Source organism: Monodon monoceros, unplaced genomic scaffold (assembly GCF_005190385.1).
Source record: "Monodon monoceros isolate NGI ecotype Baffin Bay Population unplaced genomic scaffold, NGI_Narwhal_1 Super_Scaffold_11, whole genome shotgun sequence".
NCBI classification, from domain to species: Eukaryota; Metazoa; Chordata; class Mammalia; order Artiodactyla; family Monodontidae; genus Monodon; species Monodon monoceros.
The window spans coordinates 80,504,237-80,531,959 of record NW_021703767.1 but is presented as its reverse complement, the minus strand read 5'-3'; the positions used below and the strand labels follow the sequence as shown (position 1 = coordinate 80,531,959).

Below are 27,723 nucleotides of genomic sequence, written 5' to 3'. Positions count from 1 at the left end.
CAGCAGGGCCATTTGTCCTTTTGGAATAAGCAAATAGTGCATGGCAGCAGGAATTAGCCAGGCCCCCAGAGCACGGAGGCAGCAGCCAGAGGAGAGCCCGGAGGAAATAGAGGCTGAAGATAGTTAAAATCAGCATCTTAATTGGCTCCCAATTCTTGGTGAAACTCCCAGACGGAGACTTTAATCATGAAATTAATCACCATCCTTTTTCTTTGCTCCAGGCTGCTACCAAGTTTAACCCAGGAGTCCTCCCAAGAAATCGACTGCAACAACCAGGATGTATTTCAAGCTGTGGACACTGCTCTGAAGAAATATAACAGTGGAAACAAAAATGGCAACCAATTTGTATTGTACCGCGTAACTGAGGTCATCAAGACGGTGAGTGAGCTGTGTTTAACCTTGAGGTCATTGGGGATTTGTGCTGTCACTTGGAGCCCAGGCCTCACGCCACACACGCACCCCAATCACCAAAGAACTGATAATCGAAGGGAAGCTTACAGCTCTTAGAAAAGACCAACACCATTCTCTGGCCTGGGGGTGAAGGGAAATGTATGACTCCTCCTGGGTGATCAGAGCAGCATATCCTAGGGTGAAATGAAACAAAGGTAGATGGAGAAACTTTAAAGGGACTGTGCAGAGTGGGAGAATCCAGGAACTCGGTCAGGCTGCAGGAGGAGGATTTACTGGGTGACCAGTCCTAGACAAAAATATGAAGACCTCCAGACCTCAGGTGGGAAATGGGTTCTTAAAGGGGTACATCTAACAAGTATGATATGATCTCACTTATGTGTGGAGTCTAAAAGTTCAAACTCACAGACACAGAAAGTAGAATGGCGATTGCCAGGGACTGGGAGGTGGGGGAAATGGGGAGATGCTGGTCAAAGGATGCAAACTTTCAGTTATACGATGAATAGGTCCTGGGGATCTAATGTAGAGTGTGGTGATTATAGCTAATAATACTTTATTGTACACTTGAAATTTGTTGAAAGCCTAGATCTTAAGTATTCTCACCACAAAAATATAAGTATGTGAGGTGATGGGTGTGTTAATTAGCTTGTTTGTGGTAATCATTGCACAATATACATGTGTTTCAGTTCATCAGATTGTACCCCTTAAATATATACAATTTTTATTTGTCAATTATACCTCAATTAAGCTAGGGGAAAGGGAAGGTTTGTCTAAGAGGAGTCAGAAATGAGACTAACTTGGTTCAACTGCATTGGACAAAATACCTACCATGAAGTCCATATGGCTGAATGCATCAAGGTAACAGCCATGTTCTACTTGATTTTTAGCACTTTTTTAAAATCAATGATCGATGCACTCAGGATGGAGACAAACCCTGACAGCGTATGTGACTTCAAGAATTACAAATCTTTTCAATAGTTTGTTTAAGTGAATTTCACTACAAAACATTGTGTTTCTGTGATAGTTAAGCAATTGATTACTTTGGTGGAAAAAAACCCCAGGTATTTGATATGATAAGGAAAAAGGAAAAAGCCCAGTAGATATGTTTTTGTTTGTTTGTCTTCTGAAAGTCCGGCCTTTCTGCTTCACAAATTTGTGTAGTCCTGTGAGTCCTAGTGTTCTCTAGTATGGTTGTAGTCTTTATTGGCAGACATCCATGGCAAATGTGGTTTTTTATTCTAAGATGTCCATAGAATCACTCTTTATCTCTACCTTGCTGTGTGGGGACTGCCTGTACCATGACCACTTAGGTTTTATTAAAATCTGAGACCTAGAAGGAACTAGAAGAGTCTATCTTGTCTGATTCCATCATCTCCCAAATGCAAACACTGTGGAGAGAGCACTGCCTGGTGAGTCAGGAGACCTGCCATCCGGAGCTGGCTCTGCCTTTCCAAGGTGGGGAGGCTGCCTAAGGCATACGCCATCTACCTGGGGCCTCCTTTCTCTCACGTGCAAACTGAGAAGATGGACAACATCCCCTCTGAAGTCCCTTGCTGTTCTGACACACCAGGACGTTGCATCTGAAGGCTCATCTAAATCAGCACCTTTATACTTTAAAAGTTTAATTTGTTATTTCACGTCATGCTATACTAAATAGAAAACAAAACAATGCCAATAAAAATACTAAAATTACCCATAATTATTCCCACTATCCAGATAACTGTTACTTTTTTTTTTAATGAAAAAAAGGTTTCTGGTTTGTTTTCTAACTGTAAAAATAATATGTTTGTTCAAAAAAAATAGACAATTCAGGAATGTTTGTTGAAAGAAGAAAGTGAAAGAGAACTGTACTCCCGCCACTGAAAGACACACATTTTAACAGCTTTGCTGCGTAATTTTCCAGACTTAAAAATAAATTTTATATATATTTATATATAAATTGGTTTCTACAAAAATGGGCTAAAACTATGGATCTACTTTGAAATTTAAATATATATATATATTTGTAAATAGTATATTATGAACATTCCTCCAAGTAAATATTTATAAACTTTCAATATTTTTAATAAATGTTTTTGCCTTCATTGAATCAAATCAAGATCAAATATAACTGCACCAGATCCCACTCAAATGATTTGCCATTGGGTCAGTTAGATGAACCGTATGTATCTTTGGTTGCTGTTTTTCAGGATGATCCTGACACGTTTTATTCCTTCAAGTACCAAATCAAGGAGGGCAACTGTCCTGTTCAAAGTGACAAAACCTGGCAGGATTGTGACTACAATGACTCTGCACAAGCTGTGAGTGTGTTGACAGTTTCCGAGCCTCCAGTTTTCTCGGCCAAGTTTACCAAGGGCTCTCTTAACCTAACGCCTACCCTGCCCTGGCACAGCACAGCTTCTTGCTGGGCCGTAATTGAGGGAGAGGCAAGCCACTCTCCTCCCAGTCCAGGGAGCCACCTCTTCAATGTCAAAACCCTGGCTTCCTGTATGCAGTTTGAACACTGAAATCGAAAGGTAAATCAAGAGGACAGTTTAGCAGGCTGGTTCTCAGGCACTGTGTGCATCTTGATGAAATAGAAATATCTCTGGGGCTCAAAACAAAGATTCAGGGCTTCCCTGGTGGCGCAGTGGTTGAGAGTCCGCCTGCCGATGCAGGGTTCACGGGTTCGTGCCCCGGTCCGCGAAGATCCCACATGCCGTGGAGTGGCTGGGCCCGTGAGCCATGGCCGCTGAGCCTGTGCGTCCGGAGCCTGTGCTCCGCAACGGGAGAGGCCACAACAGTAAGAGGCCCACGTACCGCAAAAAAAAAACAACACAAAAGTGCATACTCTAAAACCTCGCCATTTAAACTGCCTTTCCTCCAATATTTCACGAATATCAGTGTATAAAATAATGATTAGGCTGCAAAACATTCATTCTTGTGTCTCAAAACTCTGCTAGAAAACATAAAAAATCTTGACAAGGTTGTTTTTTGTTTGTTTTGTTTTGCGGTACGCGGGCCTCTCACTGCTGTGGCCTCTCCCATTGCGCAGCACAGGCTCCGGACGCGCAGGCTCAGCGGCCACGGCTCACGGGCCCAGCTGCTCCGCGGAATGTGGGATCCTCCCGGACCGGGGCACGAACCCACGTCCCCTGCACCGGCAGGCGGGCTTTCAACCACTGTGCCACCAGGGAAGCCCTTGACAAGGTTTTATAAAGGAAAGTAGTATTTAGCAATAGTACTAGGTGGCTTTCATCTGAAAGACTAAATATATTTTTTTTAATCCTTTTTTCTTCTTCTTCTTAGGCTACAGGGGAATGCACAGCGACGGTGGCAAAGAGGGGGAATATGAAGTTCTCCGTGGCTACCCAGACCTGCCAGATTACTCCAGGTAGCTGCTGTGCCTGGTGGTGCTGCCCTGGGGAAAAATGAACCTCTTCTGTGTGGCACCAAAGACCCCTCTTTCCCGGAGGGCACAGTGGCAATACCACTTGCAGCCTTGCGGGGGCGCCGGTGGGGGTGGAGCGGCAGAGTCTGAGGTGCGGCCGGGCTCACACCCCTCAGCGCTATCCTGATTCTCTTCCTCAAGAGCAGCATTGTATTAGGTGTGTGCAAAAGGATGAGAAGACACAGAACTGGCTTCAACTGTAGGCAGCGTCCTAGAGAGAGTAGCACAGGCTTTGAGGTCAGATCTGGCCTGGAATCTTTCAAAGCTCTCACCTTCTTGGCTTTCCTTTTCCTTACCTATAAGAGGAGATCACAGTAATTCCCACTTTGCACAATTGTTTAGAATGAAACTAGATGATACACCTGAAGATGTAATCATAATAATGTATTAATGATAATCAAGGAAAAGGTAATAATAGCTAACATTTACTGAGCCCTTATTGCTAGCCACAGTTCTAATCACTTCATGTGTATTAACATATCTATTCCTCAGAACAACTCTATGAGGCAAATGTTAATATCCCCAGTTCACAGATGAGGAAACAGGCCCACAGCAGTCAAATATCTTGCCCAAGACCCCACAGCTAGCAGTTAGCAGAGTTGGTGGAATAGACCCTCCATAAACGATATTCCTTTAGAATCTAAGTATGGAGAAACTTATCAACAGATGACCACTGTTAGCTCCTTCCCTCTTGTGGCAGAGGTGCCACATACAGAAGGATGGGCACGTCTAGGTGAAGTCAGTCACAAAAGCCATCCTGGAACTGGCCTTCTGCAAGATAGCGTTTTTGTACCTAAGCTCCAGAACAGCGTCCTCAGCCATGCTATTGAACCCCACTGTAGTAGTGGTCCTTCTATTCCAGCCTTAATCCCCTATATGGTACCCACAAAAACTATATCCCTTGAGTTTCCGTTCCTGCAAGAAGTTGCATTCAAAGAAAAATAGTCCAAAACAGAAATCACAAGTAATTAAAATCTTTTGATAGGGGTAGCTTTTTATTATTTGGTTTAAGAGCTCTATCTCGTAAGCACATTTTAACATTATCCAGAGCAGAGCACGTTATGTACCATGAGAGAAAAAGCTCTTTGCCACACCTTCAGAAATTAGTGCTAGGTCCACAATCTCTTATCTGAAAACTTTTTGGCCAGATATGTTTCAGAATTCAAAATTTGAAACATTTTAATTTAAAAATCTCTCTAGAAATGTTGAGGCAGGGTGGAAAATCATTGTCACCCAGAAAAACTGAGTTTGCATCTTTCCCTGCTCATCTCACCCTCAAAGGCTGCTCCATTGCTTCCCCTACACCAGTGGGAGCTGCCCTTGAGGTCAGGCAAACCAGCCTCTGGGCTTTTCTCCATCTCTCCCTTTCACCTCCTGTGTTCATCTTTTTTTGTTTTGTTTTCCCATCAGTAATTCTCTCATCTTTCCCATGTCATCCCCTCTAGTTTTTTTTTTTTTTTAACAGAAACCATCTTAGAAACAATTTTATTCAAAGGGTCTGTATATTTTTCTCGGAAAAAATGTAAATATTATTTCAACAGTATTTATTTATTTATTTCCCTCTAGTTTTTTAACTTTGCCCATTACCCTGATTCAACCTAACTTCTACAAGGAAAGGAGGGGGGAAAGCTATGAATATTCACACAATATGTCATTTCCTGACACAAACTTATGGAGAGAATGCCGAGAAACAGTTGCAAGGGGGGTTGTGTTGAACTGCTGACTGGGGGATCTTACATCCTCGGGCTGTGAGAGCCCCGGGGCCAAGGGGCCCAGGACTCCTTCATTTCTTCCCCTTTTTGCCACATATACTGCTACTGACCAGGGAGTCAGGGCTGTGTGTCATGAACAGTGGTGATTTAACACAGACTCTCTCCTTTTTAAAATATTTTACATCATTTTATTAAAACCCATTCGGTGGCTCCCCATTCTTACAGGGGACCATTCTCAATTCACCTCAGAGGGTCTAGGAATGCCCAGAAGTGGAGAAGGTTGTGAGTACGTGCATCTTCCAGGAGAGGGCGCCATAGCTTACATTAGGGTCATCAAAGGAGCCTATGACCCAGGAAAATAGTTAAGAATCCCTGCCTACAGAGCACAGCCCAGACTCCACAGCGGAGGTCTCTCTTCAGACTGCTCACACTTCAAACCACCCCTCCCTGCCTCCTGCTATAAGCTCTGGTTAAGATGTGTGTACAACACGGTCCCTGCCTCATCCTTCTTCCTCAGGAGCCGTCCCTCCCTTCTCCTCAGGCCTCACACCTTGTTTTCAGAGGTTGACCTTGACTGCTCTTCACCCTTCTTAGCTCAGCCTGTTCTCCTCAGGAAAGGCTTCCCTGGGCTCACTCTGGGCTCCTGCCTTTCCAATTTCTTGCTGAATTATATTGAAATCATCCATCTCCAGTTCGGTCTCTCCCCCTTGACTTTCCCCGACTCCTTCATGGCAGTGGCCATTACTAACGAATTAATGCATCCACGCAGCCATGCTCAACACAGGGCATGTTATAGCAGGTGCGAAATACATGTTTGTTGGATTGAACTGATACAAAATATATTACATCCTGCTCCCACCTTCAAGGAGCTTTGGTTAACACTGAAAAAGAAATAAAAATGCATCTGTAATGTTTTAATTTTATGAGGATAAATTCGTGTATCACTTCCGTAATTTAAAATGACTTTAAAATAAATTTAAAATAATTATGCACAATAGGATGCATATAAGATGTCCCTGAGTGAATGATAGGTCTTCCCTATCTTCAGTCTTGTGTTCTCTTTTTCCAGTGCATACTGGAAAGTTTGCTTATCAGGGCCTTCCAAATTATCTGACTTATTTAGGGCAATGTATGTGAATGCAGGTTTTGCTTGTTAACGCTGCCCTTTTGCTTGCTCTTTGTCAAGCCGAGGGCCCCATGGTGACAGCCCAGTACGACTGCCTTGGCTGCCTGCACCCCATATCAACCGAAAGCCCCGACTTGGAACCTGTACTGAGACATGCCATTCAACACTTTAACAACAACACTGATCACTCCCACCTCTTTGATCTTAAAGAAGTAAAAAGGGCCCAGAGACAGGTTTGTTCTTTAATTTTTCCCATGTCATAGTATTGTTAGAATTTGTTAGATCTTTATGGTTTAGGGTTTCATTACCTAAAATAAACCTTTGGCCGAGGAAGACATATGATTCCACAGGTGGTGGTGAGGAACTCTTTCACGTTCTCATACGACTAGCTCAGGAGGCAAAGGCTTTCTCTTCAGGCACAATGATTTGGATACTGCAGTATGTAAATGGGGAAAGGGAGCCTAATCAAACCCCCTTCCTGGGAGATTTGTTTTTAATGAATGGGTGGTCAGCATTGCATGTTCTCCTAGAGATGGTAAAATGGAAAAGTCATTCTGGCCTTAGGGTTTTAAGAAGACTCTCTCATCACCTAACTATTATGAGGCAAACATGGCCCCCCAATATTAAATTGTACCTAAAAAAGTCGGCAAAGCTTGCTGGGTACCCTCTAAATTATGGTTTCCATTTCAGCAGAGAAAAAAGCAAATACTTGTAAATCTGGTCTTTTTTTGCCTCAGCTCGTGAAGACTTTACTGACAGCTGACTGGGCCCCTTGGATTTCAGCCTCTAATTATGAGGGACCCACTTTGGTCAGTAGCATTTCCTGCTTTTAATTGACCTTCCGACTTGCCTTCATGCAAGATGCATGCTCTCCTCAGTTCTGTCCATATCCAGCTATCAGGGTGGGACCCACCCTAGATAAAGCAGGAGAAATCTTACTGTCTGGCAGTCTGGGAACCTAAGGACCTACTGGTCAAGGCCATTCCAACTCCAAAGTTTTCTTTATCCATCTAGAAAAGCATTATTAATATTTTACAAAATTCAACAGATCATTTTTTCCCTGTTGCCTGGCAGAGGAAATATTGCTGGGTCTTACTTAAGGAAATACAGTAACTCCATCTATAAATTGCTTTTCATTTTCAGATGTGTAGCTGTGTGTGTGTGTGTGTGTTGTGTTGAAGGGTGTGAGAGTCATAATGTGCTCAATATTTATTCAGTACTGACTTTTGCCTAGTAATAATAATAGTTCGTATTTTTGAGCACTTATGAAATGTCAGGCAGTATTCTAAGCTCCTCCTAACATTGTGAATTATGTTTAAACTGCCCTTTAAATATGCAATCCAAAATCGTTTCAGGTGGTGGCTGGATGGAACTATGAAATTACTTACTCAATTGTGCAGACTAATTGTTCCAAGGAGAATTTTCTATTCTTAACTCCAGACTGCAAGTCCCTTTCAAATGGTGTAAGTAGGCAAAAATCTAATCATAAAGCTCTTAGCCTTTTGTGTCCAGTATTTACAGGTGTGGGAACTCTTAGCTGTGGAGGAAGTCTCAGTCACTAAAATTTTTGATGACATACGCAGCTCACATTCACTTTCACTTGAGACTCTACAGTTCACGTCATTGGTCAAGCTGCTTACCCAGCTGGTCAGAGTCTGTACATCTGGCAATAAGCACTTACAGATATAACCAGAGGCTAGGAAGAGCCTGAGACAAAATGATGCCACGGTCAAGTTTGTCTTTTCATGTCTTCACGCTTTCCTGTCTCCTTTCCTCCCCGTGTGCTCAATGTCCTTACAAGGCTCCCGAGCTCTACCCAGGACAATCCTTCACTTCCAACTTGTCTCTGCTTGTTCTTTCACCTTCCCTCCCCTACTTTTATCTTTAATAAGTACATCCTGCGTCTCTCTCCCTTAGTGGCCCTTTCCAGGATGATATCTTATTACCTGAACCAAAATTATGTTAAAAGAGAGCATCTCAAGGTGGCAGGAGTTAGTGCATGTTAAGATGATAAGGCATGATGACCTTCCCAGGGCTATTTGCATTTTAGCAGAAGGCTGTTCTTTAAGCAAGGGGTGGCTGCAAGTCCCTTCATCTAGTCCAGGAGTCTCCAACCCCTGGGCCATGGACCGGTACTGGTTTGAGGCCTGTTAGGAACCGGGCCACACAGCAGGAGGGGAGCTGCGGGCGAGTGAGCGAAGCTTCATCTGACACTCCCCACCCCTCCCCATGGCTCCCCATCGCTCCCCATCGCTCCCCACAGCTCCCCACCACTCCCCATAGCTCCCCATGGCTCCGCATGGCTCCCCATCGCTCCCCACCACTCCCCACCGCTCCCCACGGCTCCCCACGGCTCCCCATCGCTCCCCATCACTCCCCATCGCTCCCCACCGCTCCCCACCGCTCCCCATCGCTCCCCACCGCTCCCCATTGCTCCCCATCAGTCCCCATCGCTCGCGTTACTGCCTGAACCATCTCCCCCACCCCACCACTCCCTACCATCTGTGGAAAAATTGTCTTCCACGAAATCAGTCCCTAGTGCCAGAAAGGTTGAGGACCACTGACCTAGTCATTCTACTTCTCAACGTCCATTATATGGGAAGAAAATGAGAAATCCAGGCAGCAAGATGTTAATTTTGACTTTTTATTAAAAGGAAAATATTTAAAATAACATATTCTCAACATATGGAATGGTTAAGCAAATTACAGTATATCCATACAGTAGAATATGTGCAGCCATTAAAATTATGTTTGCAGAGATTTTAGTGACCTAGTAAAGTGGTTACAGTATGTTAAGTAAAAAACAAAAAAAAGCACGGTACAAAATTACACGTACAGATTTACTCAGGTACATAAAGTAGATGTAAACATAAAAAGTGATGAAAAACAAATATGCCAAAATATAAAATATGGTTAACTTTTAGTTGGAACTATGGCTGTTTTTTCTGATTTTTTATACTTTTTGAAACTCTTCAATACTTCCCAATGTTTCTAATCAAGCATGTGTTTGTTTCATAAATGGGGGGGGAGTAAAAAGGACACTATTAAGAGAGTGAAAAGACAATCCACAGAATGGGAGAAAATATATGCAAATCATATATCTTAATATGTAGAATATATTAAAAACTTCCACAGTGCAACAACAAAATTTTTAAATGAGCAAACAACTTAAATAGACATTTCTCTAAAGAAGTCATACGAATGGTCAAAAAGCTCATGAAAAATACTCAACATCATTAGCCATCCGAGGGAATGTAAATATAGACCACAAATGAGATGCTACTTCACACCTAGAGGATGGCTGTAATTTTAAAAAATTGTAAAATACCAAGTATTGGGGAGAATGTGGAAAAATTGGAACTTTTGTACATTGCTGATGGAAATGTAAAATCATGCAGCCATTGTGGAGAACAGTATGGCAGTTCCTCAAAAAGTTAAATGTAGAATTACCATATGACCTAACAATTATACTCCTAGATATATACCCCAAATAATTTAAGACAGGGACTCAAAAAGATACTTATACGCCAATATTCATTGCAGCATTATTCACAATAGCCAAAGGTGGAAAACAACCCAAATGTTCATCGATAGAGGAATGCATAAACACAATGTGACATGTATATAACAATTCTTTAGCCATAGAAAGGAATGGAATTCTGATATATGCTACAACATGTATGAACCTTGAAAATGTTAAGTGAAATAAGCCAGACACAAAAGGACAACCAGTATATGATTTCACTTATATGAATTATCCAACATACACAAATTCATAGAGACAAAAAGTAGGTTAGAGTTTACCAGGGGCTGGGAAGAGGGAGAACGGGGAGTTTTCGCTTAATGGTTGCAGAATTTGTGTTTGGGGTGATGAAAACTATTGGAAATAGATAGTAGAGATGGTTGCACAGCACTGTGAATGTAATAAATGGCCCTGAATTATACATTTAAAAATGGTTATGATGGCAAATTTTATATTATATATATTTTACCAGAATTTTAAAAAATAGTATAAAAGACAAAGAGAGAGAGAGAGGAACCCTCTAAACACATAGGTTCTAGCCACTATTTAATTTTTTCAGGTTGAGTTGAGTCTGGCCTTTTAAGCATCTATTAACATCTTCTGTTTTTATGCTTAGCCATTTGAGGTTATATAGACCTAAATGTTATCTAGCTTTAATCTTGCTGCATCTGTTTATAAACCTCCAGTTAAGTTTTCTCTTTGCAACACAGAGAGTTGCAAAGGCTGGTTGGAGTCACAAAGCCAATCAGATTTGGTATAACTTTTCTGAGCCTTCACTTCCTCATTTGTAAAATCGTGAAGAATAATAGCACCTATATCACAGAGTTGTTACAGTAATTAAAGGACATGAAATATAAATGCAACATTTTGCCCACAATTGGTAAGATTTAAGGCCTTGCTATTCAAAGTGTGGTCCATGGACCAGCAGCATTAGCATCACCAGGGAGCTTCTTAGCAAAGTAGAATCTCAACTCCACCCATAGCTACTGAATCAGAATCTGCATATTAACAGGGTTCTCAGGTGATTCATCTGCACATTAAAGTTTGGAAAGCACTGATTTAAGGGTTTTCCTACATAGTTCTCAGGGCATGTTGCACCTTAGAAGCACTAGCCTCGATTTAAAAAACACCTATTCCCAGATCACTCCCCCAGACATTCCGATTTTTTTTTTTTTTTAGTTGCAGCATCCAACAGTGTACATACTGAACATTTAAGTCTTTTTTTAAAACATCTTTATGGGAGTATAATTGCTTTACAATGTTGTGTTAGTTTCTGCTTTACAACAAAGTGAATCAGTTATACATATACATATGTTCCCATATCTCTTCCCTCTTGCGGCTCCCTCCCTCCCACCCTCCCTATCCCACCCCTCTAGGTGGTCACAAAGCACGGAGCTGATCTCCCTGTGCTATACAGCTGCTTCCCACTAGCTATCTAGTTTACATTTGGTAGTGTATATAAGTCCATGCCACACTCTCACTTTGTCCCAGCTTACCTTTCCCCTTCCCCATGTCCTCAAGTCCATTCTCTAGTAGGTCGGCGTCTTTATTCCTGTATTGCCCCTAGGTTCTTCATGACCTTTTTTTTCCCTTAGATTCCATATATATGTGTAAGCATACGGTATTTGTTTTTCTCTTTCTGACTTACTTCACTCTGTATGACAGACTCTAGGTCCATCCACCTCACTACAGATAACTCAATTTCATTTCTTTTTATGGCTGAGTAATATTCCATCGTATATATGTGCCACATCTTCTTTATCCATTCATCTGTCGATGGACACTTATGTTGCTTCCATGTCCTGGCTATTGTAAATAGAGCTGCAGTGAACATTGTGGTACATGACTCTTTTTGCACTATGGTTTTCTCAGGGTATATGCCCAGTTGTGGGATTGCTGGGTCATATGGTAGTTCTATTTTTAGTTTTTTAAGAAACCTCCATACTGTTCTCCATAGTGGCTGTATCAATTTACATTCCCACCAACAGTGTATGAGGGTTCCCTTTTCTCCACACCCTCTCCAGCATTTATTGTTTGTAGATTTTTTGATGATGGCCATTCTGACTGGTGTGAGATGATATCACATTGTAGTTTTGATTTGCATTTCTCTAATGATTAATGATGTTGAGTACTCTTTTGTGTGTTTGTTGGCAATCTGTATATCTTCTTTGGAGAAATGTCTATTTAGGTCTTCTGCCCGTTTTTGGATTGGGTTGTTTGTTTTTTTTGATATTGAGCTGCATGAGCTGCGTGTAAATTGTGGAGATTAATCCTTTGTCAGTTGCTTCATTTGCAAATATCTTCTCCCATTCTGAGGGTTGTTTTTCATCTTGTTGATGGTTTCCTTTGCTGTGCAAAAGCTTTTAAGTTTCATTAGGTCCCATTTGTTTATTTTTGTTTTTATTTCCATTTCTCTAGGAGGTGGGTCAAAAAGGATCTTGCTGTGATTGATGTCATAGAGTGTTCTGCCTATGTTTTCCTCTAAGAGTTTGATAGTGTCTGGCCTTACAGTTAGGTCTTTAATCCATTTGGAGTTTATTTTTGTGTATGGTGTTAGGGAGTGATCTAATTTCATTCTTTTCCATGTAGCTGTCCAGTTTTCCCAGCACCACTTATTGAAGAGGCTGTCTTTTCTCAATTGTATATTCGTGCCTCCTTTATTAAAGATAAGGTGACCATATGTGCGTGGGTTTATCTCTGGGCTTTCTATCCTGTTCCATTGATCTATATTTCTGTTTTTGTGCCAGTACCATACCAGACATTCTGATTTAATTGGTCTGGGATGAGTCCCTGGAGTCAGATGATCTAAAAGTTTCTCAGGTAAACCAAATGTGCTAATAATACTGAGAACTTCTGAGCTATCTCCAGCATCCTTCTCCCCATCCAAAATTAAGGTACTATAAGTGTGGTATTCCCTGTATCTTTAAAAAACATGACTTTTTTTTAACATCTTTATTGGAGTACATTTCTTATATGTGTGTTCCTTTATTGGAAATATACATTTATAGAAAGCTTCAAGACAATGCAGATACAAAGAAAAAATAATAATGTTGCACCACATACCCAAACACCCAAAGTTATCTGAATGTATTTCCCTCTTGTCTTTTTTGGTGGGGAATATGGGCAATTTTGAGTGATTTTCTTTTTTGTCTTTTTGTAGTTGTAATTATTTTACATGCTACATTTTTTTCACCTAAGAATTCTTCTATGTCATTAGAACTCTTGATAAACTTTTAAAATAACTTTTAATATCCTAGTGAAGATACCATAGATTATTTTTTAAATTACTTTCCTATTTTTGGTCATTTGTTCAAAACCCACCAAGAAAATGGGTTGTTTCCATTTTTATTATAATTAATAACTCACCAAACATCTTTTAGAATAAAGCTATTTCTGTTCGGCATTGTTTTTCTCAGAATAAAGTCCTGGCTTTACACATAGTGTAAAATTGTATGAAAGCTCTTAAAACTCTTGATATATATATAGGTTAACTGCTAAATGCACCAATTTACATTCCATCAGCAATGTTTACCCTTGATAGAATTCAGTATTTTTTTAACTCAGCTAAATTCATAGACAAAAACATTTTTAGTTTTTATTTTCTCAATCAACAACATAGTTAATATGCATTTATTTAAACATTATATTTTCATACATTCATTAGAAATTTATGGGGTGAATTTATGAATTCTTCTATATCCTTTACCCATTTCTTTTTGGGATAAATCTTAATGACTTAGAAATAGTATTTATATATTAAAGTTATCAGTGTTTTGTCATATTTTCTCATTTATTTACTTTTTAGTTTTCATTATGGTATTTCTGACTTACAGATAGTTTTTGTTTATAGGTGAGTAAATCTATCAATATTTTCCTTTTGAATCTTTCTACAACTTGCTCAGCAGTCACTATATATGTTTTTTTTTTCTAGTTTGTCTATGGTCAGTATTTCTAAATATAGCTTTTGAAACTTTATGGAATTAATTTTGATGTATCTTGTGAGGTATCTAACTTGATTTTTTCAAGAGAATAACCAGATACCTTAACAGTCTTTCCTTTGACAAAATTTGCAACAAACTGTATCCCGTAATAATTTCTTACAAAAAATCTGTTCTCTGTTTTTGTACCAACACTACCATATTTTAACAGCCATAGCTTCATAGTAAGTTTGAATACATGTTTTATTATTCTAGTGTTTGTATTTTTAAAACCAATCTTAGAAGAGGTTTGGAAGAAAAACTTACACTGTCACATAGATTGGAATTGCATTACATTTCTAAATTAATTTGAGGAATTGGCATATGTACTATATTTAGTCTTTTTAATCAAGAACTTGGTATACATCTCTATGTAGTCAAGTTTTATTTTATATTTCTAAAGTTGTGTGATTTTCTTAAATATATTCAGAACAATGCTCACTAAAGTTATTACTAGGTTTTGTTTTGTTGTTTTTGGTAATTGTTATTAGGAATTAAATCCTTTTTTTTTCCTTTTCCTTTCATTCTCTTTTAAACAAGTTATTGTTATATACAAATGTATACTTTTTTTTTTTTTTTTTTTTTTGTGGTACGCGGGCTTCTCACTGTTGTGGCCTCTCCCGTCGCGGAGCACAGGCTCTGGACAAGCAGGCCCAGTGGCCATGGCTCACGGGCTAAGCCGCTCCGCGGCATGTGGGATCTTCCCGGACCGGGGCACAAACCTGTGTCCCCGCATTGGCAGGCGGACTCTCAACCACTGCGCCACCAGGGAAGCCCTACAAATGTATACATTTTGATTAGCTTACCTTGTATCCAGAAACTTTATTGAACTCTCTGATTAACTCTAATGTCTTTTCATTGATTCTTTTGATTGTTCTAGATCTATAATAATACCTTATGCAAATAATACTATCTCCTCTTTTCCAATGTTTATTTTTTTGTTTCATGTCTCAATGAATTGACCCACATTTTCAGAGATATTTTTTGAAATAGTGGTGATCACAAAAATTCATGTTTTATTCCTGATTTTATTGAGAAAGGCTCTAGAATTTTGTCGTTACGTATAATATTGCTGTGGGATCCCAGTAGATATTCTTCCTCATGTTAAGGAAACATCCTTACATTCCTCCTCTTTAAAGAGTTTTGTTTTGTTTTTAAATAAGGAATTGGTGTTGAATTTAGCAAGTGCTTTAGAATATGTATTGAAATATCATATTTTTCTAATTTAATCTATGCTGTTTTGACAACTTTCCTAATAGTAATCTTTAGATTCCTAAACTAAACTCTACTTGTTTAGTGTTAATTTTTCTTTAAATATGCATTTGGATTCTATTTCTAGTTTAGTTAAGCAGTCTACGTATACATTTATAAGTGAAAGTGGTGTAACAGTTTTCTGGGTATGTGTTTGTGTGTGCATTCTATTTTTTAAGGTTTTGGTATCCAGAATATACTTTTATAGAATGATTGGGTAGTTTTTCTGTATTCAGAAATGGTTTATATAGCATGGAAATACAGTATATATTTCTTTAATTTTTAAAATTATTCATCTATAAAACATCTATGCTGTTTGGAGGTGAAAAATGGGATGTAAATTGAGCATAGTAATAGCATTCTCCATTTCTTCTTTAGTCATTGGTCCATTCAAGTTTTCTTCTTGTTCTTAAGTCAGTGTTGGTTATTTATAGTTTTCCAGAAAATTGTCTTTCTTTGAGATTTAAATTAGCATACACTTGTTCATAATATTCTCTTATATTTTTACATTTCTATGTATACTTTGTTAGGTTTCCTTTTTTATGCATTTGATATTTTTTCCTTACCCCATGAATGATTATTTGGATTTATTTATTAATGCTAGTGCTTTCTGTTTTCTAATTCACCAGCTTTGCTTTTATTTTTATTGTTTCCTCCTTCTTGTTTTCCTTAAGGCTGTTTATTGTTCTTCTTGTTCTAACTTCTTGAGATAAACACTGAGGTTGGGGGTGTTTTGATTATTTTTGCCTCTTTTTAAATTGTGGAAGTGTATAAAGCCAGGAGTTAACTCTGAGTGCTGCCCTGGCAACATGTGGAATTCTCGTTTTTCTCAGTTTGTTTTTTATTATTTTCCTTATCAATGAAGATTTTAGTTAGGAAAGTGTGTTTATTTTTCCAAGTACTTTTTGGTTGTTTATTTGTTTAAACTTATGTTATTAATTTTTATGGAAGTTTTTGTTTCATTGTGGTGCTGAGGTCAAAGAACATGCCTGTATTGTTTTCAATTTGCAAAATTTATTGAGACTTTCTTGTAACCTAGTATAAAAGCAATTAGAAATATTATTTGCATCATACTTATGAGAGTATCATTTTAAATCGTGTGTATCATATGAGAATACCATTTCAACAAATCTTTATTATGTTATTCAAGTCCTCTATGACCTTATTTATTTTTTATACATTTTGCCTGTTGTATAATAGTTATATATTGGAGTTTCCCAGCACAATTATTTTTATCCATTTCTATTTCTATATGTTTTCTGCTTTATGCATTTTGATTCCATGCTTTTAGATAAAAATAAAATTATCTTTCTTTTACCTTTATGAGTTGTTACCTTGAATTTTACTTTGTCCAGTATTAATAATGCTCTAGCTCCTTTTTTGTTCATATTTGCTTCTTGTGGCTTTGCTCATCCATTATATTTAATCTTTCTTTATCTTTTATATTATATGCTATTATTCTTGAAGATGTAGTACATTGATTTTGGTTTTAACCTAATCTGAAAGTCCTTGTCTTGCTAAAAGAAAATGTTACCCATTCACTTGTATGGCTATTATTTCTACATTAGATATTCTTGTCATGTTTTCTCATGTTTCTGTGTGTTTGTGTGTATGTATTTGCTGTTGGTGTTGGTGCTTTTTCATTGTTTATTATTCTGTCTTTTGAAAATAGACTATGTTTTGTTTTTTTCCACGTGATGATTTGTAAAGTCAACATCTTATTTTTAATTTTACTAGTCATTTAAAGATTCTTAAAAACGTTTTTAATTTATGCTCTTATATGCTTTTTAAAAACCAGAATATCGGTGAATGTACAGATAAAGCATACGTGGATATCCAGCTAAGAATTGCTTCCTTCTCGCAGAAATGTGACCTTTATCCAGGTACAGGATGATACATATTGGTGCTCATGTTGGTCCCAGACAACTGGCTAAATCTTTCCATAGATATTGTGCTTTGGTTCCCATGATATGCCACAAAATCTACATGACCCACAGACCTTACTAGGAACACTGTCCCCATCTCTGCCCTGCTGTGCTGCAGCAGGTGAAGCTGAGATTGCTTGGCAAGTGGCAGAAGGGAATATGGTGACAGAAGGGAAAATTTATGTTTTCTGGGCAAAGCTAGCCTTCAGATATGTCAGCTGGTCTTTCTTATATACAAGCTGTCCCTGCATCGGATATTGTGAATTGGGGAAGCTGTATCTCATTTTTAACTACTCAGAATAAAATCCTTTCAATTAAAGATTTTTTTCCCTTACATGTTATAATGTGGGGAAAGGGCGATAGTGCAAGTTTAAGGCCAAGTCAGTATTTCTTATACCAAGAGTTGTCTTTTCTCATATTTGGAAGATAGTTGTATATGTTGTACAATATAAAGCATTATGGAAGTTGCCTGCTCACCAGAATTTTCCCACTAGAAAATCATTCCTTTACGTTAAGCATTGCTTTTTACAGTTTCCATTAAAAATGCAAAAACTTAAGAAAAGTGTGGCCTATTGACTGTCACTAACTAACACCTTCTGATTGAAAGTTTCCTTAAGCACACTTGGCTCTTAGGAGAGGAAGAGAGGAGAGACAGTAAGTTGGAGGTCTGACAGGCAACCTCCACCCACTCACTGCTGGGCCTTGGGCTGCCACGTGGCCCTCTATAAATGGATGCTGGATCACATGTGGGAAAGGTACAATACTAGGCTAGACGGCTCCTTCAGTGCACACGCTGATATAAAACCTGCCTCTTTCAGGGGAGGATTTTGTACAACCACCCACCAGGATTTGTGCTGGCTGTCCCATATCTATACCTGTCAACAGCCCAGAGCTGGAGGAGCCTCTGGATCATTCCATCGCAAAGCTTAATGTAGAGAATAATGGAACCTTCTATTTCAAGATTGACACTGTGGAAAAAGCAACAGTGCAGGTCTGTAAATTATGCTACAAAAATAGTGATTATCTATTGCAAATTGCTTACTAATTTTGCCACTGATCTTGGCTCTGGATTGGGAAACAGTATATCTGGTGAATGGGATTTGGTAGACTTGAATTTCAAGTCCCAACCTCGCTGCATTCTTGGTGTGTGATCTTGGACAAGTCATTTAAAATATTGTCTCTTTTATCCGTAAAGGACTACAGTGAGGGTTAAAAAAGATAATGTATGTCAATCACTTTTCAAAATCTAAAGTGCTATATAAATATTAACAATGATTATATATATAATTAATAAAATTCAGGGCTAGGAAAAGCGAGACTTATCCTCTGCCTGTCTAGACTCATCTCTCATTATAACATCACTTCATGCCTTGCGCTCAGCCACATCAGCCAATCGTCCCCCAGGCTCTCTTCACACCTTCATCTTCATGTCATTTGTTCCCTGCCTGGGGTGTCATTCTCTCCTATAAATGTACCCTCTGGGGATTCATCTCTCTTGTCCATGCTTGTCAATAGAGGATAAGGAGTATCCTGGTCTGGAGGTCAGGAGACTCAGCTCTGCCACGGCATCCACCACTTGCATCCCAGGTGATCCTGGGCAGTCATTCAGACTCACACATCATCTGTAAAATGAGTGGCTGGATTAGAAGAGCCCAAATCCCTTCTAACTCCGATAGCCTATGACCGATGTATTCATGGACAATTCCTTTTATGGAACCTCAAAACGGGCTTCCCTAAATACAAGCTAAAAAAAGTAATCAAAGTAGAACCAAACTCCTATAGCAAACCAAGATGGTTTTTATAATCTATCAATACAAAGAGAATCTCACTAAAAATAAGTTTATAATTCTGGCTAAGTAATTGAATTTCTAGAAATCTAAAATAGAAGGAGTCTTTAAATACAATGATATTCATTGCAGCTCTAACTACAAAAGCAAAAAAAGTAAACCATAAAAATGATCAGTAATATAGACATGATCAGATAATGTCTGGTATATTTGTACAATGGAATATTAACCAGCAATTTTAAATCATCTTTGTGAGGAGTTCTTGATGTGGAAAATGCTTATGTTATAATATGCAGCGAAAAAAACAGGCCATACACGGGGAACTATGTACAATATCCTGTGATAAAGCATAATGGAAAAGAATATGAGAAAGAACGTATATATATGTATAACTGAATCACTTTGCTGTACAGCAGAAATTAACACATTGTAAATCAGCTATACTTCAGTAAAAAAAAAAAAAAAAGAGGCCATAAAATTGAATAAACATTCTGTACTCAGTTGTGTAATTTTAAAAAGTTTAGGGACTTCCCTGGTGGTCCCGTGGTTAAGACTGCACTTCCACTGCAGATGGCACGGGTTCAATCCCTGGTCAGGGAACTAAGGTCCTGCATGCCACACTGTGCAGCCTAAAGAAAATAAATAAATAAAAACCAAAAATAAAACAGTACAGGAAACAATACTGAAAAGAAACAAATACCTCATATTATTCATAGTGGTAGCTTTTAGGTAATGGCACAATGGGCTGTTTATTTTCATCTTTCTTGTTTCCTGTAGTAGTTTTATAACTGGGGGGAAAAAAAGGACCTAAACAAACTGTATTAAAATAAATACAGTTTATTTATTTATTTATTTATTTATTATCTGTATTAAAATAAATACAGATCAAAATAAAACTTGATCTCTCTCCTACTCAGGCACTTACTCCTGTCCCGGTTGCTAACTCCTTTCCCTGATTTCACTGACATGTGACCCACATTAGGCTTACTTGAAGGAGTTACCAATCCCTACTACTCCTGTCTTTGTCAGCTTTTCTTCTCACTCTATATTTCTGCTTTTCTGTGAAATTCCTTTATTCCTAAGGATGCAGGAACAATCTTGTACTCCACCATGTCAGAGAGTTACTGTCAGGAGAGAACCATTCATTCTCAAGCGTGAACTACTAGTCTTGGTAGTCACAGTTCTTTCTGTAAATGAGTCAACACACTAGAATGGGTGTGTGTTTGTTTACGCTAAGGGTGCAAGGGGAACCACAATAGATTATGCTACGAATTGAAAGGGAATGACATCCCTTCATTTGCTAAATTAATCTGGAATATTGTGAGAATTTCAAATTTACTTTTAAGAGGTGACTCTTTACTGATTTTTGCATGTAAAGAGAGCAATTTGGTTACTCAAGGCAGCCTTAGTGGAAGCAGCCAATTTATTATTATTGGAAATCAACTTACCATAATGAATTTGCAATAGCCAATCTCCAAATGACCAATTTGCCAAATTGCTAGATTTGTTTTACAATTTTAGTCTTGCCTTGGCTTCGCATGTTTAGTCCCATTTGGGTGCATGTCCATTCCAGGTTGGTTTCATATTTCAGATACCAAACATCTCTTAAATCCTTCGTTTGCACATGTGAATGGTTGCGATTTCTGTTATATACCGTTCATTTTGCTGTGTCCCTACTGCCTCTGTCCCCGCTGCTGTCAGCGTCCCTCCCTGCCTCTGCACAGATGAACACACTTCAAGGATCTGTGTGTGCACATTAGAATTTTTCCTTTGACAAAGTCCTAGAAATGTCAAGGAATACGTGGATGTCTAAGACTTATGATGCAAATTGACAAATCACCAAGTGATTTGCAATTATGCCAATTTACATTCACACCACCTGGGTGGAAGACACTGGTTGATGGTCTTGATCCGAATTATATTCCTACCATCAGTGATTGAAGCTGCATGTTTCCCACACCTGGCCGACACCAGGTGTCATCGCTGTTTCTCATCTTTTCCAACACACAAGGTTAAAAATGATGTTGCATTGTTTTTTAACGTACGTATCCTTGGTTATTAATGAAGGTAAACTTTTTTCAGGATTAATGACCATTTTAACTTCTCCAAAAGATCTGGTCATGTCCTTTGTCCAGTTTTTTAGTGTTGGGCTTTCTATGACCAACACTAAATATTGGTCATATTGACCCTACATCATATTCTTCCCAGTTTACCCTTTTTACTTTATTTATGGTGACTTTTGAGAATCAGTTTTCATATTTGTCTAGTCAAATTTAGACATTTTTCCCTTCCTCCTGGTTCCTTCCTCTGCTTTTCACCTACAAAAAGCCTTCAACATCCTGAGAACTGATGAATGTTTTTTATATCTTTCCAGCTTATTTCTTTAATTTAAATGTTTTAATGCATTTGGAACTTATATTGCTACATAGTGTTCTCTACCTTAAAAACAAAACTTGGGCAGGATGGGCTTAAACAGGGAAGACTTCTGATAGGAATGGCACCTGATAAGCATGGCAATATGGATGCGATCTCAAGGCCCTCGAACAGAAGATGTTATTAGGTCTACTTTATTCCTCCCCTCTGGACCCGGAATAGTGTTGAGCCAACAGCTGCAGTTTGTGTCATATACTGTCAGCTTTCTTAGGCGACATCACATTGATCAACTGTAATGTCAAACAAGCTGGATTAAAGTATACTCTGAAATAAGCAACAAAGTTCACGATCACCAAAGTATAGACTCTAAAACGCTTTTCAAACCTTTCTGCCCAACTTATACATATCTGGAGTTTTAAAAGTTAATTACCAAATTTGTCCTAAAAAGTTAGCTGTGCTTACCTAGCAAAATGATGCCAGAAAATGTAGAGGAGGAGTTTAGTTCTTCCTGGGACTCTTTGCTCTCCTCATCCTCCTCCCACCATAATTTCTCCATGCTTTTAAAAAACATAAAGAGAGCGGAAAGACTGTTATGATTTGCTTTTACAAAAATGGGATTATACTATCACCCTATAACTTTATTTTTTCAATAACAGTCAACCCTCCAGGTCAACATATATATGTGATATATTCTTTTTGATAGCTACTTAATATTAAACACACACACACACACACACACACACACACACACGCACGCACAGTGTTAGTCTGCTTAGGTGGCCATAACGAAATACCATAGACTAGGTGACAAACAACAGCAGTTTATTTCTTACAGTTCCGGAGGCTGGAAAGTCCAAAAACCAGCCAGTTTGTTTCCCTGGTGAGGACTGTCTTCTTGGCTTGCAGATGGCTGCCTTCTCACTGTGTCCTCACATTTCAGAGAGAGAACGGGGTCTAGTCTCTCTCTTATAAGGTCACTAATCCCATCACGGGGGCCCCACCATCATGACTTTATCTAAACCTAGCTGCCTACCAAAGGCTCCACCTCCTAATACCATCACCTTAGAGGTTAGGCCTTCAATATATGCATTTGGGAGGGATACATTCAGTCCATAACACACACACACACACACACACACACACACACACACACACACACACATTTAAATCCTAGAATGAAATACTGAATAACTTAGCCTGAAAATTGAGCCACATCAACTAACTGTTTTTTTTTTTTTTTTTTGGATTGTGTTGGGTCTTCGTTGCAGTGCGTGGGCTTCTCATTGCGGTGGCTTCTCTTGTTGAAGAGCACAGGCTGTAGGCACGTGGGCTTCAGTAGTTGTGGCACATGGGCTTAGTTGCTCCACAGCATGTGGGAATCTTCCCAGATCAGGGATCAAACCCATGTCCCCTGCCCTGGCAGGCAGATTCTTAACCACTGTGCCACCAGGGAAGTCCCTAAGTTTTAAATTTATATATATAATTTAAAAACATTTTATAAACTGTGTTTTTCAAGTATATAAAGGCTGTAAGGCTTTAAAAAAAAACTGTGCTTGGGATTTTGTTGAAGTCAGTGTATTAAAAAAAAAACACACACACACAATGATTTTTACTTTTTAAGTAAATAAAGTGTGCTTCTTCTAGACCAAAAAAAAGGAAAAAATTGGGCCACAAATGTTAACAGAAGACAGCATTGTGTAATGATTAAAAATATTGCTAGAGTGCTAGAGCTTAAAATAATTTCTTAATATTAAAAAACTCAGAGAAGCGAGCTAGAAATCCAAATAATTTTCCTATTCACATAATTTAATCCACATAACTTCTATAGTGGTACTAACTCAGTATTTCTCTGATTCAAGATTTGGCAGGCCAATAAGATTGTGTTTAAAGGAAATGTTTAAGTTTTACTTCCTACTCTTCCTAGAGTCTATATATTATGACTTGAGGCTTAGAATTACTAGTGAATTTTGCAGCTGCTAAACAATAAAACTGAGAAAAATATAAAAATAAAAATTATAGCCTGGTTTTCTTTTCCCATTTAGAAAAGGAAATGAGCCCAACCAATAGCCAAATATTTTAACATGCGTACAAACAAAGTTTTGTTGTCAAATATTTGTGCTTTTTGAGTGTAGCTCTCACTTGGTCAATGTATAATTAAAATTTCAATATTCTCCCCTAAAAGCCCTTATGGTAAAATATATGATTTATTACACAGCGTTAATTAAGCTTCTATGTTGTACTAATTCATTTTCCAGGTGGTAGCTGGAAAAAAATATTCTATTGTGTTCACGGCCAGGGAAACCACATGTTCTAAGGAAAGTAATGAAGAGTTGACCAAAAGTTGTGAGATCAATAAACATAGTGTGAGTAGTAACGCAACCATCTTACTTATTCCCTGGAAACCTATATGATGTTTTATGCTTGTTTATGTATCTCATGAATAACACTGTTCTCTCTTTTGGCTTCTGTTTTCGTGGATAGCTAATTCTAAACTGTAAAGCTGATGTTTACGTGGTACCTTGGGAGAAAAAAATTTACCCTACTGTCAACTGTCAATCACTTGGACAGGTATGATTCTAATTACAGTTGGTTTGGGTTAGTTATGCTCATTCCGAAAAATCATATTTTGGGGTTGAAAATGAACCGCTATTTAAGTGAATTGGGGGACTATCTTTTTAAAATGCGGAGAGCTCTCACATTTCTGTGTTGATCTCTTTTTTTTTATGACTAGAAAGGAGAGCAGCAGTCCTCTTAATCACTTCTCAGACACTGTCAGTGCCGCATGGGTCCACAGGCTCTCTTAGTGAAACACATCCAAGGAGCTTGGGAGAAACGCAGGTCTCATACTCCACTCCACATTTCCTGAATCAAAAGCTGCATTTTAACACAGTCCCCAAGGGAGTCATACCCATATTCAAGTTTGAGAAGCATTAGTTTGCATCATTTTTTTAATTCTTAAAAGAACCCTGGGAGGTAAGTAATACTTTCCCCACTGTCAAGGTTGAGACACTAAAAATTATGAAGATGCTAAAGTCCTAAAGTGAATAATAACTTTCTCAAGTGCTTCCTCCCTCCCAGGCACTGTACTGAGGACCTGACACATATGTTCCTCCTGACAACTCTATGAGGCAGGTGCTTTTATCATGCCTATTTTACACATGAGGAAAGTGAAGCTAGTGGTGCTCGGATTCAAATCTAGGTCAAATCAGAGCCCACTCTGTTCACCAAGATGCTGGTAACTAGTAGGGTCTGGCTTGTTTGACTTCAAAGACCATGCTCTTTGCATCACCAGACAGTGCCTCCGACTGCCACGTCCTCATAGGTAGTGAAAGTGTAGGTAGAAACAATCCACAAATCCATATCTTCAATGCAAGTTGCCTCCGCTCCCTTTGTTCTCATTTAGGTTTTCGCCATGTGTAGGTATGTATATACTCTAATACAAACATTATACAAAGGCTGTGTTTCAAGCTTATGAACATATATATTCTAATGTGTTTCAGTTCAACAGAGTGATTGTGGTATATGCTGCCTATATATTCCATTCTTAAAGCCAGGTAGGGCCTTTTTGGATAAGAGCAGTGATTGTGCTAATAGAAATAGGATCAACTAATAAGCAATATGCCGTGGCTTTACAGAATCATAGCCTTAGAAAGTACCCTAGAGATTATATAGTTAACCATCCAGTTTTTCCAGATAAATAAAAAATTCTCTAGTTTAGAGTATTATTAAGAAAAAGAATCAATATCTACAAATTATAAAATCAATCAAAAAAGGAAAAATATTATTCATTTTCATCCTTTTTGGATTATTATTATAATATAGTACTTAAAATCTGGCAAAGACATGTCCCACTGTAAACTGAGATAGCATTGCCAGGTCCCTGTCCCTTCTTTCTTCTTTGATAGTGTGGTTTTCACAGTAATGCATTCATCTTAATATCTCCTGTTTAGACCACACTGATGAAAAGGCCTCCAGGTTTTTCACCTTTCCGATCAGTACCAGTGGAGAAAACTAAAGAAGGAACAATCGTAAGTCCACCCCACACTTTCCTGGCACCTGTACAAGATGAAGAGCGGGATTCAGGAATAGAACAAGGACCCACCCATAGGCATGGCTGGGGCTATGGAAAGCAAATAAAACATGGCCTTGGCCATGGCCATAAACACGAGCATGACCAAGGCCATGGACACCAAAGGGGTCATGATCTTGGCCATGGGCACCAAAGGGGTCATGGACATCAAAGGGGACATGGCCTAGCCCATGGACATAAGCATGGTCATGGCCACGGAAAACATAAAAATAGAGGAAAAAACAATGGAAAGCACGATGGTCAGAGAACAGAGTATTTGGCAAATTTTTATGAAGATAGTACTACCTCTTCTTCACAGGTACAAAAGAAGACAGAAGGGCCAACACCCTTTCCTTCCCTAGCCCAGCCAAGTGTAGCCAATACCTTTCCTAACTTCCAGGACTCAGATCTCGTTGCAACTGTGATGCCTAATACACTACCACCTCCCACAGAGAGTGATGATGATTGGATCCCTGGCATCCAGATAGAGCCAAATAGCCTTGCATTTAAATTGATTCCAGATTTTCCAGAAACAACTTCCCCCAAATGTCCTGGACGCCCCTGGAAGCCAGTTAATGGAGTGAATCCAACTGTAGAAATGAAAGAATTTCATGATTTCAGTCTCTCTGATGCTCTTTATTAATTTATGCAGCTACGGGTATTTCCTTAACATCTCATCATCCCCTCTCCCCATTGTCCAAACATCCTGATATAATACAACTAAGACCATGAACGTTCAGAGCAGCCTAGAGAGAAATGGTGAGACTCCTAATGGGGACACCCTCAATCTCTACGGACGACATAAAGCTGTGCGCAGAATTCAAACCCCTTTCTGAGTCTTCCTCACAAGTTTTCTCAACTAGCACAGAAAATGGACAAACTAATGTGACTCGTGGCCTACTGCAGTTTGCTTTTCTGATAACGAATGTGTACCTTAAAACGTACGTCATCAATTTTCATACAAAGATTCTTGACATTTTGAATAAACTGTGACATCTGGGCCCTGAACACATGTGAAAATAAGGGAAGTCAAGAGACTGAATGCTGAACTTCTTAATGGGGAAAAAACAATAATAAAAACCTCCAGAGGTCAAAGAGGGACAAGAGAGAAAGACAGACTGGCCACAGGCAGGAGAGAAAAAGTAAATTAATTGACTTCCTGTTTCCAAAATGGGCTAGTTATATTAAACAGTTACTCCCACTTGACAAAGCTATTCTGATAATTCTCCTTCTGGGTGACAGTGTTTCTTATAAGTCAGTAATTTCTGTTTACTCATTAACTGTGCTTTGCAACAGGGCTTTCAAATAGGAGTTTTCTGTGTGTTTATATGTTGCCAGGGCTAGATTGAGTAATCCTTAGTGTTTAGTAGCTCTGAGTTTAATGATAAGGATGCAAAGCAGAAGAAGTAATACAAAGGCAGGCCTGCTTAAGGAAATCTTTTTTTAAGGATTGATAAGGGAATATCACACGATGTGATGTAAATTTTGTTTACTATATTTACAGGAATTTTATGAGAAACTCCTCTCTAGCCTCACTTTATAATTGCATTTTTTTTTTTGCTACAACAGTGAAGTGTACGGACTTTGCAAAAGAGAATAATATGATTATCTTTAGTTGCCTGATAATGTGAAGGAGGCATATATTTTATAACCCTTGCTGTGCTTTTGCCTAGGGAAACAGGTAGGGCTTCATACAGCTACACTCACTTGTGGATGCGTGTGTCACTGCTCCTTCAATTTACTGGATGCATTTGAGCCTCTGAGTTTTTATTTCATTTCAAATATTGTCTGTACTTGCAAATAAAGAACCTGTGATGTCAGGAAAAAGTCTCATCTTGTCAACTGGTGGCTTCACTTTTCTCTTCTTGCATGATAACCTCAGATTAATGGAGTTTTACTATACTTACAGAGGCACATAAAGTCTTGCGAGTACAAGGGCCGACCTCAAGAGACAGGGACAGAGCCAGCATCTGAGAGTGAGGTCAATTAACCGGTGGGCAGAATCTCCACACCTGGCACAATTGCCCCGACAACCTCTGTCAGCAGCCCTGCGTGGAAGCACAAGAAGATGGGATAGAATTTAAATAGAGAAGAATGCCGTTTTATCCCTTTGTGGCTGGGTGAAATAAAGTTCCAACTTGA

At 38.8% G+C, this 27,723-nt stretch overlaps 1 protein-coding gene across 2 annotated transcripts; it reads left to right on the top strand.

Moving 5' to 3' along the window:
• Positions 1–27,723, top strand: KNG1 (kininogen 1). 2 transcript variants are annotated; one of them, XM_029214349.1, is made up of 11 exons: positions 11–378; positions 2,598–2,708; positions 3,697–3,781; positions 6,737–6,909; positions 8,032–8,139; positions 17,226–17,310; positions 18,171–18,343; positions 23,768–23,875; positions 23,994–24,080; positions 25,463–25,540; positions 27,491–27,723. In XM_029214349.1, the coding sequence occupies exons 1-11, from the start codon at positions 187–189 to the stop codon at positions 27,569–27,571; spliced, it is 1,281 nt and encodes a 426-aa protein (XP_029070182.1). In that variant the 5' UTR covers positions 11–186; the 3' UTR covers positions 27,572–27,723. The 2 variants fall into 2 exon arrangements, with proteins under 2 accessions (XP_029070181.1, XP_029070182.1); XM_029214348.1 differs by lacking the exon at positions 27,491–27,723 and having other exon boundaries at positions 1–378; positions 25,463–27,408.